This window comes from Euleptes europaea, chromosome 2 (genome assembly GCF_029931775.1).
Source record: "Euleptes europaea isolate rEulEur1 chromosome 2, rEulEur1.hap1, whole genome shotgun sequence".
Taxonomy (NCBI): Eukaryota; Metazoa; Chordata; class Lepidosauria; order Squamata; family Sphaerodactylidae; genus Euleptes; species Euleptes europaea.
The window spans coordinates 99,892,703-99,911,551 of record NC_079313.1 but is presented as its reverse complement, the minus strand read 5'-3'; the positions used below and the strand labels follow the sequence as shown (position 1 = coordinate 99,911,551).

Sequence of the window (18,849 nt, the reverse complement as noted above, 5' to 3'; positions counted from 1 at the left end):
ACAGAGTGAGAACCACTGCTCCTTGGTATTTCAACAGTTTCCTGTAAGGTGGTGAACAAGGTGGGTTTGAAAATATTTGAGGACTATTAATGCTGAGCAAACATCACCTCTCCTTTCTCCTCTTTCCCCTTCTTCCATCCACCCTGTGTCTTCTGTGTCCTACTTGAAGGCATTGTTGACATCCCTATACCCTTCAATTGTGTCTTCTATTTCCAAACATTTGGATGTTGTGAGACTCTCCAACTGGTTACATGTTTTGAACATTATAAAACAAACTGCATCCTCCAGTAAGTCACTGGCTGGCTGGGCTCAAGTCGTTCTTGTTTTACATGTACAAGGACTGAGCCATGGTTATGGAAAACAGGCTTATATTAGGTTTATGGTCTAATCCCTGATTCGTCCTTGGTATTCCATACTCCCAGTGCTGTGATGAGTTTCACATGAACAAGACCCTCAAAAAAAGTAGCTGCAGCTGAGTTTTTCTTCCTGTACTGTAGCATATTTAGTTTAATTAGAATCTAGACTCATGATTTTGGAGACTATACATGAACATGTTTCATATGGAGTCACACCACTGGCCCCATACAGTCTGGGCTGGCACGGCCTTCCACGTTCTCAAGCAAATAAGGTTTTGTTTTGTTTGTTAATTGGAAATGTTGGGAACTGAACCTATTAATGCTTTCACAGCATGCTATATTCCTGAGCAGTGGGCCCTCTACTTTGTGAGTCAGGTCTGCATGAGTGACACTGCTACCATTAAGCAAGTATTTTAAGACAGTTTATGGGCAAGTCACAGGATTGCCTGGTGAACTTGCTTTCCAGCTTGAGATGACCCGGGGGGAGGGGAAGCTGGGTTGAAAGAACATATAGTACATTGGTAAACTGAGTATTTCACAGTACAGATGTCAAGTATCACAAACATTTAAACTGGTACTATACATTGGGATCTGGATGTGGTGGAACACTTTGCTACATAGCTATTCAGTCTGAAAATACAATAATGAAATAGCAGGTGGGAATCCAACAGATGGAAGTTTTTCCTGTCACAAAGGTAAGGAGGAATTTCTGTGGGGAGTGCGGAACAGTACTGTAAATAGTGTTGCTGTGCCTGTTTCTCTGCTCTAGAGTTCTAGAGGCAGCTAACAGCAATTAAATATATATGTATACACATATATACTTACACACACACACACACACACATATATATAGTATAAAAGAGGTAAATAGCTAAAAAAACCAATATCAGACTGAATCACACAGGTTTGGATCCAGCCTTTGCATTTCTGTGGACATAAGCATTTCACCTCATGGACTGCAATTTCCTCTCCTCTCCTGCAGCAGTCCGAAATGCCCCCTGAAATCCTGTTCCCTGGTGTCCCCTAACCTTAGGTACAGGATTCCGCTCTGTGAGCAGAAATGCTTGTGCCCGTGGAAATGTTAGTCTGGATCCAACCCATAGAGAGCAATGGAAAAAAACAGGCCTATGTGCTACCAAAAATCTGGGTAAACCAGTTTTCACCTGCCACTAAATCACAGTAAAGTAAGCACGAGGTAAATGGCATGTCCCACAAATTAAACGCATGTCCCAAATAGACATTTCCCTCGCCGCCAAAAGGAATGCATACACAGCAAGGCCTCTGAAAACCATGGCAGGTTTTATGAGGGCATGGTAGAGCTGCCAACTCTGGACCGAGAAATTCCTGAAGATTTGGCAGTGGAACCTGGGGAAGGTGGTGTTTAGAGAGGGGAATTAACATAGTGGGGTATAATACCATACAGTCCAACCCTTCATAGCAGCCATTTTCTCCAGGGGAACAGATCTATGTAGTCTGGAAATCAGTTGGAATTCTGGGAGATCCTAAGGCCCCACCTGGAGGCTAGCAACGCTAGGGCAAACAGTTTTTCAGTTATCTTGTTTTCTTGCCATATAGGGTTTTAAAGGCAGTTTGAATTGTGCTCTGAAATAGTTTGATAGCCAATGGAGCTCTTGAAGCTTGCAAGGGTTGCATGCTTAGAGGTCTTTTAGGCCTAGTGCACAGATGAAGGTATGACGTTTGCAACTATATATGTTCTCTATGAAGGTGCACTTCTTGAATAGGGTAAACTGTCCTCTGTGTCATTCCGTTACTGTAGTTTTACTGTTTGGAGGGCAGAGAAGGGAAATGATAATACAAGTGTAGTTTCACATATATTACATTATTTCAGTAATCTTTATAAGAATACTGCAGGTTAAGTCACTGTTTTGTCTCTATAGTGCAGAAAAGAGGACTGAGATAAGGAAATAGTGGTGTAGCTGTTGGACTAGGACTGGAGAGACCTGCATTCAAATTCTGCCACAACTAGGAAGTTCACGGGGTGATTTTGGGCCGGTTACTCTCTTAGCCCAATCTACGTCACAGAGTTGTGGGGTAACCAAGGAGGAGGAGGCCATGGGAGCTGCACTGAGCTCCTCAGAAGAAGGACACAATATACATTTAATAAATAAAAGGATAGTGGCTTGCCAAAGCCATCTAGTAAATTCATGGCTAAGGTAAGATTGGAAGCAGAATCTTCCTGGCCGACTGTTAGTCCAGTATTATACCCACTTCCATGCACTGTGTTATGTATCAATGGCTTAAAGCAGAGTTTCCCAAACTTTTTGAGGCATGGAGCACTTTTCAGGAGAGAAATTTGCCAAGGGGAACTAATTTTCACCTAGCACCTATATACTAAACCGAATGACAGTAGTATTTTTCTTTCCAATCTCTTCATGGAGCACTAGGGGGTGTTTCACGGAGCACCAAGTGCTCCTCGGAGCACAATTTGGGAACCTCTGGCTTAAAGAAATAGAACCTGAATCCAAAGGGAAAACCTTAACAGCTAGAGAAAAAAGACAGCATATTTTGGCAGCACAGACTGAAAATAAGGCCCAAGCATGGTTGTGCAACTGATTCTCACACCAAACTGTCCTGTTATTTTGCCAGGTTTAGAGAACCACCACCATTGTGTTGAGACTTACAATGGGCTCAGTTATCTCTCAGAGTCACTTGCTGGACTGCTCTTTCCCCCTCCAAATATACCTTTAGCCATTCTCAAATGCTCCCCCTTTTGAAATAAAAGGTGGTGTGAGGTTTGTCATTCACAGTTCAGATATCAACATAACAAACTGAATTTTAGCAGCCAATGGCATGTAGCTTTCAATACTGCTTTTTGCACCCCATCAAATGTTCCAGCATGAGGGGGTGGGGGTGTACTTGCAAAAGTTAAGGCTTTGCAGGTGGAGAGAATTAATCAGAAAATTAATATTTACATCATAGAGTCGGTTAATAGGAGGGTAAAATTAAATGAACTGAGGTTAGGGCTTTCCTTCCTACCAGGCTCCAGTCCCTTGTGTGGCGGCTACTCAACAGGTAAAGATGGGTCAAGTTTCCCTGTTAAATAACTTCCTGCTTGTTGTGCTTCTAATTGAAAGGTACATGCAAAAAAAAAAAAAAGGTAGCCATTCTAGACCAGGACAGTTTATGAGGGAGTTTTACACCCGAGAAACGGGACAACACTCAAAACGATTCCACGGCTCCTTACGAACCGAGAAAAGCGCGCATGCGCAAAGCGCACATGCTTAGCCGAACATCCTTAAGCGCTTATTGTCCCCGTCCCAGCCTTGCGGTGTGGCCTTTCTGCGCACGCGTCAATCCACCTCCGCCCCACTCCTCTGCCCGCGAATCTCGCGAGAAGCCGGGATTTATTCCTACGTGCTGTGCCGTGCTGCTCATGGCGGCGCTGGAGCGGGGACGCTGAGCTGTTGGGGTAAGTCGGATCCCTGAGGGAAGACCGCAGTCTCCCGTGTCCGCCCCGTGCGGCTCTGAGGGCGGTAGATAATAGGGCGGGAGTGGCTTGGGATGCCTGCTCTCCGTGGCCTGGTGGCCAACGGTCTTAAGTGGGTAGGACCCCTCCCCCACCCGCCGCGTCTGCTCTCTTGGCAGACGGGCGTAAAAGAGAGAGAGAAAACGATGCTGAATCCGGGAGGCCATGTCGGTTGTCCTGTTCTTTACCTCCCGGTTGCCTGAAGTCAGTGCGAAAAAAGCGCTCTGGTGGGCCCGAACCCCGGCCGCACTACGTTTCCCGAGATGCACTCCGTCAGTTGCCGTTTCGCGGGGGCCGCCGGGGGATTGAGTGTAGGGGCGCGGCGCTTTCGACGATAGCGGAGACGGGAAGCACTACAGTTCCCAGTGTGCCGCCTGTAAGAGGTTGGGCCCCTGGGCCTTCTGGGGGATGGAGTTTCGATGTCTCATACGGCGTGGAGCAAAGGCTGTGATGTAACTACCTCTCCCAGCATGCAGCGTGAGGGTGTGGGGAGGGGAAGAGTAGGTCAGTCTTCCTTTGTGTGAGGGGGAGCAGCCGCCATTTTCCTGCTTCTCTTCTCCCCCCCCCTCCTCCTCCTCAGTCTGGGGAGAGGGGCAAACAGTGGACACGCCCCAGGCGCCGGAGGGTGATAACTCCCCGTTGGCGTAACCGGCAGTTAGGGACGCCCAGTGCTGGATGCCTTTGCTTCCGTCAGCAGCTTTAGGGCTTGGAGCGGGGTTTCCGCATCCTTTGCTGTAAAGATGCAGACCCTTAGACTTATCGCCCCTCGGTAGCAAGAGCCACCATCTTGCAGCCTAGGGACCATGTGCTGTCTGCTGTCTTGAGTCTGATGCTGCGGTATGGGGTGGGACAGCCAGCCATGTTTCCTTTCTCTTACGTGTTGATGAAAAGGATAGCGGCGTTTATTCTCTCGCACGAATCTGATAGCTAACTTTACAATAGGGCTGTCGCAATCACTTATTGAGATCTGGAAGTTTAAAATAATTGTAATCATACCTTCAGAGTGTAGCGCAAATGTTTTGGTTGTGGAAAAACCGCCTTTAAGCAGACCATTTTAGTAAAGCGCTGCTTTGTTACGGCAGGGAATAATGTCTGGACCCTAAATAGTTATAAGAATAAAGCACTCTTCCCTCTTCTGTTTTATTTGATTGAAAACGATTGTGGACTCATTCACTGGTTTGCTAAGGATGGTGATGCTATATTTTTCAAACCAAAATTTAGGTATTGTGCTACCATTCTCACTTCCATAGTGTGGTATTTATAAATATTGTTTTGTGGTTGCATGTAGATTCTTATAATTCAGAATATTAAGTTTACATGTTACCAAATACCATGTGTGGAAGTGCATTTCTTAAATGCCCTAGCAGAGTTGTTGAGAATTTTTTTTGTAGGGGTCTCTGGAAACACAGTAGCCAAAAATCTTGTTAAAGTTACAATGCATAATATGGCTTCTGTGTATGACATCAGCTTTGCAGACATATAAAAAACAAAATTACTTATGCGTCTGAGAAGAAAATAGGAAAAAATAAGGACAGCTGTTAACTTTCTCCTTACTGACGTTGACTTGAGATAATCCTTTGTGAATGCATGTGTTATAGCAGCGACTGCTGCATTGAAGGTTTGGCAGCTGCACTGGGTGTTTACTATTGGGAGGAGTATTTATAGCAGCTGAGCTGAAAAGTAAGGAATTTAAAGCACAGACATACACAGTGATTTCATTGAGGCTCAGGCCAAGACCTCTGCTGGTAAAGCAAATGACTTTCCACAATAAAAATATATAAAATATTTAGATTTCAGCTGATTTAGGCCACAATCCTATGCACAGTTTTCTTAGGAATATTTGAACTTGTTCAACATTACACACTTAGTTTGCTCTAGTCGTTAGTGTTTGACTAGGATCTTAGAGGCCCCTACTCTGTCATGCGTGTTTGCTGGGTGATCTTGGACCAGTCACATACTCCCAGCCTAACCTACCCCAGAGGGTTGTGAGGATAAAACAGAGGAGAGGAGAACAATGTATGCTACTTTGGGTCCCCATTTGGGAGAACGTCGAGGTATAAAACAAGTAAATAAAAATAAGTAAACATGCCTAGGATTGAGTCATTAGTCCCTGTTGGATTCACTAGAGCAGGAACCTTGTTGAAAAATGACATGTTTCAAGTATATTTTAAGCAAACGTTTCTATGATCACAGAATAAATGTATTTAAAACACAAGTCTTTTGATCAAGCTGCTAGGGTGTGTTCTTACAGTAATATTTTATTGGCTAGAAGAAAAGTTTGGGTAGCCTCCATTTTTTTCATGAACACACTAGTTTGGATGTTTTTAAAGCATTTAACTTTATTGTGCAATTTTTGCCACCAATAATATAAAGAAGCACTTTCTACTGTGCCCTATTACCTTTTCTCAAAAAAGGACCTCTGAAGAAGTTAGAGCTTTGGGAAGAGTTCAATAATATAACAGTAATCCTATAAAAACTAAAATAATTCTCCCTCATTCAGTTCTGTTTCCTAGATCTTTGTCCTGATCAGTCCTTCCTCTTCATTACAGCCTTAATGTGCCCTCCTTTCCTTGTAACTTAACACAGTCCATTCTGTACTGAGAATTGGATGCTGAGAGAACTCCTCTTGGAGTGAGGATCCTCTGTCCTTTATTACATTCTAACCTTGTATGCATAAAAAAATGTATGCAACCCTTAATTAATGAGCAAATGGAAAGAAAAGCAATAAATATGATGCTATTGAAAACCCTAATTCAACCCCTTGAACTATAGAATATACAGCTTTTTGAAGTTCTGGAGTACGTAGAGTCTGAGAGGAAAAATCAAATATAAAAAGTACATGTAAGTCATGAATTTCACTCGGGCCTTGTCCTACAGTTTTAGGTTGGAAAATGGATGGAAACAAAAATGGTTATATTTTCAGCTCTTAAATCTTGGAGTGGAGATATATGATTTTAGCCTGCGAATTGTAGGGATTGGCATGGAGAGGCCAATTGTGGCCTAGTAGTTGCCTTGTGTATCCTGTGTAACTATGTTGATTATTCATATTATGCAGTGTCGTTTTATTTATTTCTTTAGAACATTTTTATGTTCCCTCTCCACAAACAACAAAATATATTAATTAAATTCCAGTAATATAAAATCCAGTATAATAACGTAGGTCATAAAGACAGTTCACAGGCAAATTAAAATAACAGTTTTCAGACTAAAATCATGTTAAAAATCAACCCCTCAATTAAAAGTCTGGGTGAACAGAAATGTTTTGGCTGACACCTAAAAGAAAGCAACTCAGATACGCATCAAGGGAAAGGGCATTCCACAAGTATGGTGCCACTGCTGAAAAAGCCCTGTGTCTGGTTGCTGCTTGCCTAACTGTGAAGATGAGGGCACAGAGAATAGGGCTTGTGAGGCAGGTGGGCTGGAGGGGGTCTTTCAAGTACAACAACCGCAAGCCATTTTAGGCTTTAAAAATAAGAACCAGCACTTTGAAATGTGCCTGGAAACAAGTGGGTAACCAGTGCAGATCTTTCAGTGCTGGTGTGACACTGTCCCTATATCCTGCCCGACAATAACCTAGCTGCTGCATTTTAGACAAACTGAATTACAGCTTGTCAGTATCAAAATGTTGAGGTCAGCTGCTTTTCAGGAAAACGTCACACTGAGGAAATTCCCTTTGGGGTAGAATAAATATGCTTTTGAATATTGTACTTGGAACATGTACATGAACCATTTGAAACTGGGCAGACCCCTGGCTATTATTTAACCATCACAGGTGGTTTTGATAAGTTGGCTAGATTTTACATGGGCAGCCCATTCCTGGCGGGGTGGTGGTGCATGTACCATCATCAGGATTGGTGCAGCTGCCTCCTCCTCAGATGCTTCGTGGCCACAAAAGAAGTGAATAAAAATAAAGAAACTAGGAAATCCCTGAAAATCTCCATTGTGGTTAGCGAGGCTATGGCAGCTATTTTGCTGGCATAGCAACGTCGCAATGAGAAGGGGCCATTCCCAGGGCAAAAGGGGTCTGGAAGCTGACTGACATCCGCGCTGCCCCCCCCCCCCATGCTGGCTTTCCCTTCCAGATTTTCCATGGCAGCGGAGTCCAACACAACTCCCTGGCACTAGCATATTTGCCCCTGCACTGGAGTCCATGCCACTTTGTGCCATGGTAAAGTGGCACGGATGCCAGTGCAGGGTCACACTGGCTCCTATGGAGCTTCCCCTCCTCTTCAGGATTGAACAGTTAGTGTAATAACTAAATTTGCAGCAGTTGAGATTGAACACTGAGGTTTGTTCACTGCTGTAGAATGTACTGCTTCTAACTGGTGTATAGTCCATGAACAGCTAGAAATGATTTTTAAAGCATTAATAACATTTCTAGAGCCTAAGGTGAGAGGTTAACTCTTCTGCTCAGAATTGGGGTGAGGTTCTCTTCTGTCAAATGTCCATAGTACATCTGTAAACCTGTGGCCTATTAAACTTACCTTGTTTGTCTCTTTCTCCAGTATGAAGTGTAACAGAACAGAATTTACCACCTGAAACTGCTGCTTCAAGTTCAGATCAGGAAAGGAACATACCACATCGTAACAACAAAACAAGACCAAAGAAGAGTAAACTTTACACTGAAGACACAACACTTGATCTGAAACAAGAAGTTTGTGCCTACTCAACAGCTTCAAAAGAGCACGTCCCAACGCTGCTAGTAGTCTTTGTTTTCTTCAGTGCTGTGCTGAAACTGCCCAGCACCAGTTATTCCTTATTAGCTTGATAGATCACTTTTCTCTTGCTATCTCTTTTTTTAACAATAGCAATCTTCAAACTTTGAAACGTGTGCTGAAACGAAGAATCGGCGAATACTACTGAAAGTGCAATATTAGAATATCACTGCGAGGTTGGTGCATGTACTCTGTTTAATAGCACCATATAGTTTTAATGTTACTGTTTGATAAAACAGTTAAATTGTTTTGTTTAAATCTGTACTACTGCTGTTGGTCAGAATGTCAAAGTAGATATGGCACTCCTCTTAAATTATTCCGGCATCTCAGCATTACCGTTGGTTATACTTGTTGAGTTAACAGGATGCAGTCTTGTAGCTGTTCTTCAAAGCTTTCTGCTACTATTTTCCAGTTTCTCACTTTCAAAATCAGTTTACTCTAATATTGTGAATCTGGTCTCAAACTTTCTTCATATCCTTTTCCCAAGTACTGGTATCCGTCAGTGAGTCTCCATTTCATAAGCTGGTAGGTTAAATGTGAATTATCTGCTGTTGTAAGGATAGCAAAATTGATAGTAACCATGGGTTCAGTTAGCAGCCAGCTTCTTTCTCCATTTCAGAACCCCTCTGAAGTAAATAAAGCTAATAAATGCTTCCTTAACTAGCACATCAACCCCTTCTTGTCTAAAATGTTAGGAGGCTGCCAAAATGGCAGCTTTTTTTGATGACGCTGGATAAGTGGCAGATTTACATTGACAAGGTTGTCTTGTTTGATTTTGTTATATGCAGCATTATAAAATTAAGTTGAAACAGGCGTAAAAATATGGCAAGCACCTGGAAAGAATTTGTTGAATTTTCCATGCCGTCTTCTCCCCCTACTGCATACGTTAGTGCCAACCTGGGCAATGCATCTCCAGTCGGACTGAATTTATCACCTTATGGCCAATCAGTAAGTTCTTTTGCCATACTAGCAATATTCTTAAAGGTAAAGCCAAGCTAGCTCAGATGGTGTGATGCAACAACCTCCTTTGAGCAAGAAATATGTGGCCAGTTTGCCAATTACTAGCAGAAATACCTGCTCAATTGGGGGCCTCTTATCAACTTGTAACTTTACCAGAGTGCGGTGAGCAGACTAAAACTCTCTAATTTGATAGTTTCAGTTTGAAAGTCATTTCACACTCTTCCCCCTCATTCCCAATCATTCTCTTCATTGGTCATTGTACCAGGCCTAGTTCCTATAGCAGGGCAATTGGTTACCTCTCCAGCTGTTCCTAAAAATAAAACCCAATCCATACAGAATTTTGAAATTCTGCTGTCACTTCTGTGGAAAACATAAGGTGTCCATACTCTAAAAATCTGAGTTTTCTGCCTTTGGGAGTATTTAACAGAATCTCCTGTTCTGTGTGTAGGAACTCTACCTTTAGCTGGGACTTATAGTTAATAACTATTTAATTGAGACTTTACCACCACTGTTCTAAATTAGCAAAAAAGTGGTACAGTGAGTTTAGAAAATAACTATTCGATTAATTTTTCAACAGGTTAAACTGATACAGTGTTCTTTCACTTTAATAGGGTGGCTGTTCTCATGTTTGGCATATTTAAGTATGGGTTAACTTAAAACATTCTGAAGTCTTGTCTAAATAAAAAACAAATGGCTACAGTAGTCATGACCATCTAAAACTTGAGTCAGGTTTCTCAAAGTCAAGTTTGAAAATAGTTGAGGATGTCTAAAATGGAGCTTTCAGTCTAGCATGGGATGGAGCTGTCCCTTTCTTGTAGAGCATATACTCTACATGTACAGGTTCCCAGGTCTAATTCCCAGCATATCCAATTAAAGATGCTAGGTAGCAAGAGTTTTGTCTCTGAACCTTGGAAAGCCACTGTCAGTCTAAGTAAACACTGGCTTAAATGAACCACTAGTTAAGGCACTGTCATACATTTAAAACCAGGAACATTCCAGGGTATAAGACTTTAAAATCTTCTTGCCTTAAAGAACTGAAAGTTACCCATTAACGGGATATTTTTCCTCCATTATAGTTTTGGCATGGGGCAACAGTTAACTAGCAACTGTCTGCAAATATAAGAGTGACATAATACATTCAATAGAATTTACGCCTTAAATAAATAGTCTGCAGCATATTTTCTGTTGAGTTCTACTCTGTGCAATAGTGTTTGCATAATGTATTTAATAAAGCTGTGGTCGAGCTGATGCCTTCTGTAAACTTGCTGCCACTGTTGCTGAAGCGATGCTAAATTGAATTGAGGACCAAATTTTGAACTGATCATGCATTAAATTCAGGTGGTATGCTGTGTTCTCCAAGTCATGAGAAGGCGAAGGTAGGATTGGCTATCTTTCAAAGACTTACAGTATTGCAAAAGATAGGTTAGCTGTCCTAAAATCGAGCTCGTGAAACCTCAGTATGTGAATGTGCTTTCTAGAGGGTTTGTTGGATATGCCATGGGCATAGATCCTTGAGCCTCTTACTCAAAGCCTCAGCTACAAAAAACAGAACCTGTGTAACAAGAAGCAGTTTTTCTGGCTCTTAATAAAGTACCTATTACTCTCTTCAGACTTAAGGTTCTCCCTTTAAAGTGGGAAAGGAGAGAAATCTAATACTGTCTTATTTGGGCAAGTTCTTGTTGTAGTGCAAGAACATGAATAACATGACAACCATTGGCTTTGTCTACTGTGTGTATTTTTCTCCAGTGACATCTCTCCTTATGATTACTCTTGTACAAGGATCTTGGTAGTGAGCTACTTCAAGCATTGTTGGCGAGGAATTACTGTCCTAGAAATAGAGCTTTCTCATACAATTGATGCTGTAATCATATGAAATGCAAAATTTGGATTGACTACTTTTGACTTCCAGCTAAGTCTCTTGAGACATGGAATTTGATAGTTACTTGGATGTATTTTAAAGATGTGCTAACTATTGACTAGTTATACTGTGTACTATGTTATCACAGCTGTATGAGATGGAGAACCATTATACTGTGTCATCAGATCCTCTCCCCCCTCCTGCAGCTCCCCTTCCTTCTCATCCTTTACCTTTCTCTTCATCTTCTACTTCATCTGGGTCTAAAAAACAGAAGAGGACCCCCCTTTATCAAAGATCTGTAAGTCAGGATGTCAGTTAACAGATATGTCATCACAGCATGGTGATCTTAGCTGTTAACTCTTATGTGTTTTTGTTCTCCCTTCTAATGTCACTGATATTAAATCTCCTCAACAGGTTAACTGATTAAAATGCCACCTGAACCAGCTGGAAATTTTGCTGGATTCTCAGATTGTGCATTCCTGTATCTGTTTCAGAAACTTAATGTCTCAGTGTTTGTGTGTGGTGTCTGGTGGGTGGGGATTGCAACTTAATTTTATGTCTTATGAAATGTTGGTTGAATTTATTTTGTCTGCTTACAGGTGTAAACAAGCAAAACTAAATTTAAATTTGGAAAAAATCATAGTGCCGATCTAAGAGAGAAGCTTGCCTTGACACACTTGCAATATGACATGATCTGTGACAAACCAGCTTAAACGTTGTAGGCATCCTCTCCAGAGGGATTGTTGCATCTCTAATGTTGCCACCTTTGTAATATGTTTATTTTGGGTGGTTTAGGGTTTGGGGAGGGGGAGTGATTTACTTTGGAGATAAAAAGTTCCCACTTTTCTAATATGTTATATTATCACCTTCTTACAAGTCCCAGTTGATTAAAAAGCCTCTAAAGACTTTTCCAGTCCATACTTATACATGCATACTTGCTTTTCTTGTTGAGCTCATCTGGAGTTACTCCATGGTTAGTGAGTTTAATATTGCAGTTTTTGTCTTCAAACTGCCTGTGAACTTCATATGCAACATTGTTCTTGAATGGTAGGTCAAGAACTTACTGTGGCTGATGATACAGACTGCTTTTATTATCAGATTTCAGTTCAGTTTGGCAGGTGATCTGTTAAGTCATACAACTTGGCAGTTTCTAACGTGTCTTATGTTTGGGATTTTTGTACCCCTGTGGTTGTTCAGAGTAGCAGAAAATTGCTTTTCTTAAACAGATACACAGGAAACTGCAGCATGTGTGTAATATAGTTTCAGAATGCATGGTTTTGCCATTGCCTTGTTTTGAACTTGCATGGTGTTTTCACTGGTTCCTTTAACACATTACGAGGGGTGCCCTAATAATAACTGTGCTGGATTTTATTTGTTAGCCAAATTGTTGTAAAAGTCCCATATGATTAAAGACTTGAAGACTGATTTATTTTACCTATTTATAGAAAAGCTATGGAATATTGAACATTAGCCATTTACCTCTAATATTTCCACTCCTTTTAATGGAGTTAACAGATCCATTTCAGATGCTGCAGGAACATTTAAGATCAATTACTATGGCAAGTGATGACACCTGGTAGTCCCAATATTTTGTAAAATTTTAAGGGTGATGTTGGGACTAAAGCAATTATGGAAGTCATTTTGAGACGAAGTTTGTTCATAATGTTTTGGCTTTGCTTTATTGATGACATCTGTTGTCAAATGCAGGCTGTATTAGGCTGATCTTGAGTGCTGTATTGAGTTTATGGCGTGTATACAGTAAGTTGAATTACCCATGTGTAGTTAGTTAAAGCTGAGTTCTACAGCTGTTGGCAGGTATCTCATAAACCCTATGTCTCATTAGCTGTTAGTTGCCAACTTTCTTGTTTGATAGTCTTTGATTGTTGGCATTCATTCAGTACTTGTTCTGTATTATATTGATAGATCATGATGGGTAGCTGTGTTAGTCTGTCAGTAGCAGTAGAAAAGAGCAAGAGTCCAGTAGCATCTTAAAGACCAACAAAATTTCTGGCAGGGTATGAGCTTTCGTGAGCCACAGCTCACTTCTTCAGATACAGCTAGAATGACTAGCTAGTATGACTTTAAGGTGCTACTGGACTCTTGCTCTTTTCTACTGTATTATATTGAGTAAGACTAATAAAGGAATGGGGATTGCTCTTGGAAGAGTTAACAAGTTTCCTTTTGATTTCAGATGAGCTTTGATCCAAACCTTCTCCATAACAATGGACACAACGGGTACCCCAATGGTACTTCTGCAGGACTGCGTGAAACTGGGGTTATTGAAAAACTGCTGACCTCCTATGGATTCATTCAGTGTTCAGAACGGCAAGCAAGACTGTTCTTCCACTGTTCACAGTATAATGGCAACCTACAGGAACTTAAAGTAGGAGGTAATTAAAGGACCGGTAGAATTCTCAGAGTTTATAACTGAGAACTATCTTAACTTGTGTTACAAAGCTTAACACCTCTTCCTGCTACAGAGTCATCCACCTGTAGTCCGTAAAACTGTTACCTTGCTGTAGTGCTGTTCCTGAGGTGCTGCCTTGGGGGAGTGTACTAAAATAGTTTTCAGGCTATGTTCCTTGGGTGTTTTGGGGGGGTTCCTCTTTGAGATGAGATATCAGACAAGCTTCCTTGTAAGTTCATTGATGGTAGACTAGTTTGCAACAGAGATCAAAAATGGTACATAGTGTACAGCTGCAGGTGAACTGGGTTGGTTTCCCCACTCCAACGCATGAAGCCAGCTGGTTGACCTTGGGCTAGTCACAACTCTTTCAGTCCCACCTACCTCACAGGGTGTCTGTTGTGGGGAAGGAAAGGTGATTGAAAGCTGGTTTGATCCTTAAGTGGTAGAAAAAGTTGGCATATAAAAACCAACTCTTCTACTTCCTTAGCAGACACATCAGTGTGGAAAATGCTCCTTAATGGTAGAAAGAGTGGGATATAAATGCTGTACAGAAGGAGCTGAGGTGAGCATGAAACACCCTGAATGGACTTGTTTCACATGGCTATTCATTTTGATGCATGATCAAAGTCTGTTCTTGGTTGAGATCCAAAGAACCCTTTTTCAATAGCTGTAGTTTGTTTATAGGCATAATAGCACCTTACAAGCACTTTTGAAACTAGGCTATTTGTTGTGGTCATCAGCAGTGCTGCCTAAGTAAAGGAAAAAAGTTATGTTTGTGTGTCAGTGCCTATTCTGTTTATGTATAACTGAAATCTGTAAAAATTATTGTGGCTCTAATTGTTTTACAGATGATGTTGAATTTGAAGTCTCTTCTGATCGGCGAACTGGAAAACCTATTGCTATTAAACTGGTGAAGATAAAAACCGAAACATTACCTGAAGAGCGAATAAATGGACAAGTTAGTGGATGTGATGTTTTTATTTTTTTTCTTCCATGCATGCCATTTGCATCTGCTGTGGTCAAACAGACAAGGGCAGAGTTGAGTGTAGCATGCCTCTCCTTAGTTACATACACATTTTTCTCAAATCAAATTTAATTTTTTCTTGTTTTTGGCAGTACATAAAATTGGGGTTTTACCTAACCAAGAGCAACTCTTACAGTTCACATAAGTTCTGTAAGATTTAACCTTTGCAGCATGGCGTACTGTTGTGGGTTACCTGTAAACTGCATCCCTGAGTGTATAATAGAAGATAACTAACAGTCTGTGATGCGTAATGCTGCCTCTGGAAATAATTAGCAATGGATTTTTTTTTGACTGGTAGGTTGTGTGTGCTGTTCCTCACAACTTAGAGAGTAAGTCTCCAGCTGCCCCGGGTCAGAGTCCAACAGGGAGTGTATGCTACGAACGTAATGGGGTAAAACTTATGTATTTACTTAAAACTTTTGATTGATCCTCCCATGTAACTTACGCTAAAATACTTGTTAGAGTAGGTAGCTAAAACTGTACCTGAATTTTGAAAAGTTTAAATGTAAATTGTTAATCTTGTAATCTTTAAACAAAAGTTCATTAGAAGAAATCTGATGTGTCTTGAATATATAATTCTGAAATATTTTCAGGACTTCAGACTAGAGCTAAATTAATTAAAATGTTGAAGTAGAAAAGTTTAAAGTTCACTAATGTGATTGCTGATTTTTTTTAGTTTCATAAAACTGTACGCAATACTACAAATACCCAGTACTTTCTAGAGCTCGAAACCTCAGCAGTCAAAATAATCTTATCATTTCTCTTGAGCTAGCAAAATATTAATCCTAAATCAATTTTTTCCTGCAGGAAGTCTTCTACTTAACTTATACCCCAGAAGATGTTGAAGGAAATGTTCAGCTGGAAACTGGAGATAAAATAAACTTTATTATTGATACAAATAAACAGTAAGTTGATCGTTTATTATGAAGTAACTTACTGTGTAGTAATTTCATGCTCTTTTCAGTACTAAAACTTTCCTGAAACTAGAGTTACCAGAAACTGGTGTTTCTACTTTAAGGTGAAACTTGCTGTTCAACATTCACTGTCTTCTCAATCATAGTAGTCTTGCTAAAAGTGCTGTGGTTTGGAACAGTTATTAAAGTTCATAGTTCATTTGTATGCTTCTTCAAAACTGCCCCAGGTCCGCGGCCTGGGGCGGGCCCTCGGGACTGCGCCTCGACCCCACCGCCACACCCGGCCCTCTGGGAGAACCCCAACCCCTGGGGAGGCAACCCCACTTACCAGGCGGGAGGGAGGGACGGGGGCGGGCGGGCCCGCCAGCGGCACGGCAGGAGACAGAGCCGGCAGGGGAAACGGAAGGAGGCAAGAACGCCAACCTTGCGCCCCAGGGGGGAGTGTGCCGGCCCAATGCAGACGGCACCGGCCCTGGGGGAGAGGCAGGGACACCCCCTTCCCGGGCAGTGGGCACCCTGAGACCGGGGGACCCGGCAGAGGCTGGAACTCGGCCCTGCATTCCAGCAGGGGAGGGGGAATCCACCGCGGGTGGAGGCGGCTCCCAGGAGGAGCCGTCGGAGAAAGAGGGGAATGGGGAGAAGACGGGAGCACTGGGAAGGGGAAGAATGGGAGCCGACGGAGCCCAAGCGAGAGCGGAGCGACTCCACGCCGGGACAGGGAGTGGTCGCCCCCTGGAAGGTTGGGGCGGTCGGGCGCGGCAGCGCGAATGCGGGAACGGGAGGACTGAGCCCAACGGCCCACGGAGGGCGGGCCTCATGGGAGTTTATGGGGAGGAAAGCCCATAAAAGCAGAAGCGGAGGAGGAAGGAGGCATTTGGGTGTGCTAGGCGGCAGCCAAAACACCCTGTGCCGGGAGAAGACGGTTTGGAGAGCGTCCTCACTTCTAAGCTCCAATTCTGAAGCCTGGGAAGCTGACGCCCGCCGGGGCTGTAAGACGCAGTGGACCAGTCGTTGAGGGAGGGCCGCAAGGGAAGCACGTCAGACTGATGAATAGTGAATCTCAGTCTAGCTCTTTATTTGGGAATTTGAAAGACGCCACGGCAATTTCAGATGTTTTTTTTTCAAGTATATAAGCTGACATTGCCTTTCTGAAATAACGAATCACTTAACAGGAGGAGATTTGTATATACCAAATATGTACCCTTCAAAAAATGTTGTCTGTAACAAAGGTATTGAGAGAAATCTTGTGGAGTAAGTTTGTCTTTTTTTCCCCCTTTCTAGTACTGGTGCTGTAAGTGCTCGTAACATTATGCTTTTGAAAAAGAAACAAGCTCGGTGTCAAGGAGTAGTTTGTGCCATGAAGGTAACTAACACTTTGCAACTTTCACTTAAGTGTGAAGTAACAGGGTCCCCTGATGATTACCCTTTTATTGGTTTAGAAGGGAAAAGTGCACAAAGCCTGCAGAAAAATGTGAGCATTTATTATGGATAACAATGTTCTTTCTACCAATCCTGAAATACTTAGAACGGTTTAAACTGCTGAACTTCTTTAAAACACTGAGGGTTTTTCCCCCCTCTTTGACTGCTTTTTTTGCTGTCAAGTCACAGCTGACTTATGGAGACTCCATAGGGTTTTCTTTGGAGGTAGCTTACCCTTGCCTACCTCCGAGTCATAACCTTGGTATTTCTTCATGGTCTCCCATCAAAATACTAGCCAGGGTTGACCCTGCTTAGCTGAGATCTGATGAGATAGCCTTGGCAATCCAGGTCGGAGACTGCTAGTCTCCTAAAACATTCATTTTAGCTAAGATCTGTTAGGTGTGCTGTGCCAAGATAATGTCTTGCTAAATATTTGTGTCCTTCTCTTAGGAAGCCTTTGGATTCATTGAAAGGGGTGATGTTGTAAAGGAGATATTCTTTCACTATAGCGAATTTAAAGGTGACCTAGAAGCCTTACAGCCTGGTGATGATGTGGAGTTCACAATCAGAGACAGAAATGTAAGGCCAAATTCTTTAAAATCTAAATTCTAGGTTAATGGCTTTGGAAGCAGCCTTAAATATCTTATTAGTTTTTTGACTGTACGTGACATACAGCTTCCACATAGCTGAATACCTGCCTTGTCTTATAGGGTAAAGAAGTTGCAACCGAAGTAAGACTTTTGCCTCAAGGAACTGTTATTTTTGAAGATATCAGCATTGAACATTTTGAGGGAACAGTAACCAAAGTAATTCCAAAAGTACCCAACAAAAATCAGGTAATTGTGCAGCTTATTCAATTTTTGGCTTTTTACACCTAGTGTGGTTTGATTTTAAACATTGTGACAAATGGTACTGAGTAAAGAAAATTTGGAGAAACTATTCACATGGGCAAGGTAATGCCTTCAATCCTAAGCTTTTCTTCCATTCGCTCTGTGGCCTTTTCCATTGTGGGTGCAGTCCTCTGCAGCACTGTGTTGTTTCTTTGGTTCTCACCTTGTTCTAATTTCAACTCTCTCTCTCTTTTTTAAAAATCCTGTGATCAGAATGACCCACTGCCTGGGCGTATAAAAGTTGACTTTGTGATTCCTAAAGAACTTCCCTTTGGAGATAAAGATACAAAATCAAAGGTGACACTGCTAGAAGGTGACCACGTGAGATTCAACATTTCAACGGATCGGCGTGACAAGTTGGAACGAGCCACTAATATTGAAGTTCTTCCCAATACTTTCCAGTTTACTAGTGAGGCTAGAGAAATGGTAAGCATTAAGCGTTCTCTGTAGAGAGATGGGAGTGGAATATGACTTCTATGCGTGGTATTATAGTCACATATTTTTTGCTTTGCTTGGACTGCAGCTAAGCCTAGGGTGTCAGATTCCTGTAGCGATGAATGAGGTAGTGGGAATTATTTTGAATGTTCAGCACACTGCAGTTCCCTTGGCTTTGAGAATAATTGTACTGCCATGAAGCAGTGATGCATTTTCAGCAGGAAAGAGTATTGTGTAAAAACACTTCTTAATTATTAAGACTGGAGCCTATTAATCCAAGATGCCAGACGAACATTTTCCCCAATCCATCTGGGAATCAAATACTTTGAATTCTCATCCTAAATGTATATGCTGATGATATCCTAAATTAAGATGGTATCTTGC

General features: G+C 41.9%; 1 protein-coding gene across 1 annotated transcript in view; it reads left to right on the top strand.

Annotated features, from left to right (window-relative positions):
• The first annotated feature begins 3,653 nt into the window (after positions 1 to 3,653).
• Positions 3,654 to 18,849, top strand: part of CSDE1 (cold shock domain containing E1) — a 36,385-nt gene continuing 21,189 nt past the window's right edge. The window contains exons 1-12 of the mRNA XM_056845616.1: positions 3,654 to 3,786; positions 8,349 to 8,734; positions 9,347 to 9,506; positions 11,525 to 11,674; positions 13,568 to 13,766; positions 14,632 to 14,741; positions 15,106 to 15,198; positions 15,615 to 15,712; positions 17,003 to 17,084; positions 17,591 to 17,719; positions 17,851 to 17,976; positions 18,244 to 18,456. Of these exons, the coding sequence (XP_056701594.1) occupies positions 9,381 to 9,506; positions 11,525 to 11,674; positions 13,568 to 13,766; positions 14,632 to 14,741; positions 15,106 to 15,198; positions 15,615 to 15,712; positions 17,003 to 17,084; positions 17,591 to 17,719; positions 17,851 to 17,976; positions 18,244 to 18,456 (1,326 nt within the window). The 5' untranslated portion in view covers positions 3,654 to 3,786; positions 8,349 to 8,734; positions 9,347 to 9,380. The remainder of the gene's footprint in view (positions 3,787 to 8,348; positions 8,735 to 9,346; positions 9,507 to 11,524; positions 11,675 to 13,567; positions 13,767 to 14,631; positions 14,742 to 15,105; positions 15,199 to 15,614; positions 15,713 to 17,002; positions 17,085 to 17,590; positions 17,720 to 17,850; positions 17,977 to 18,243; positions 18,457 to 18,849) is intronic.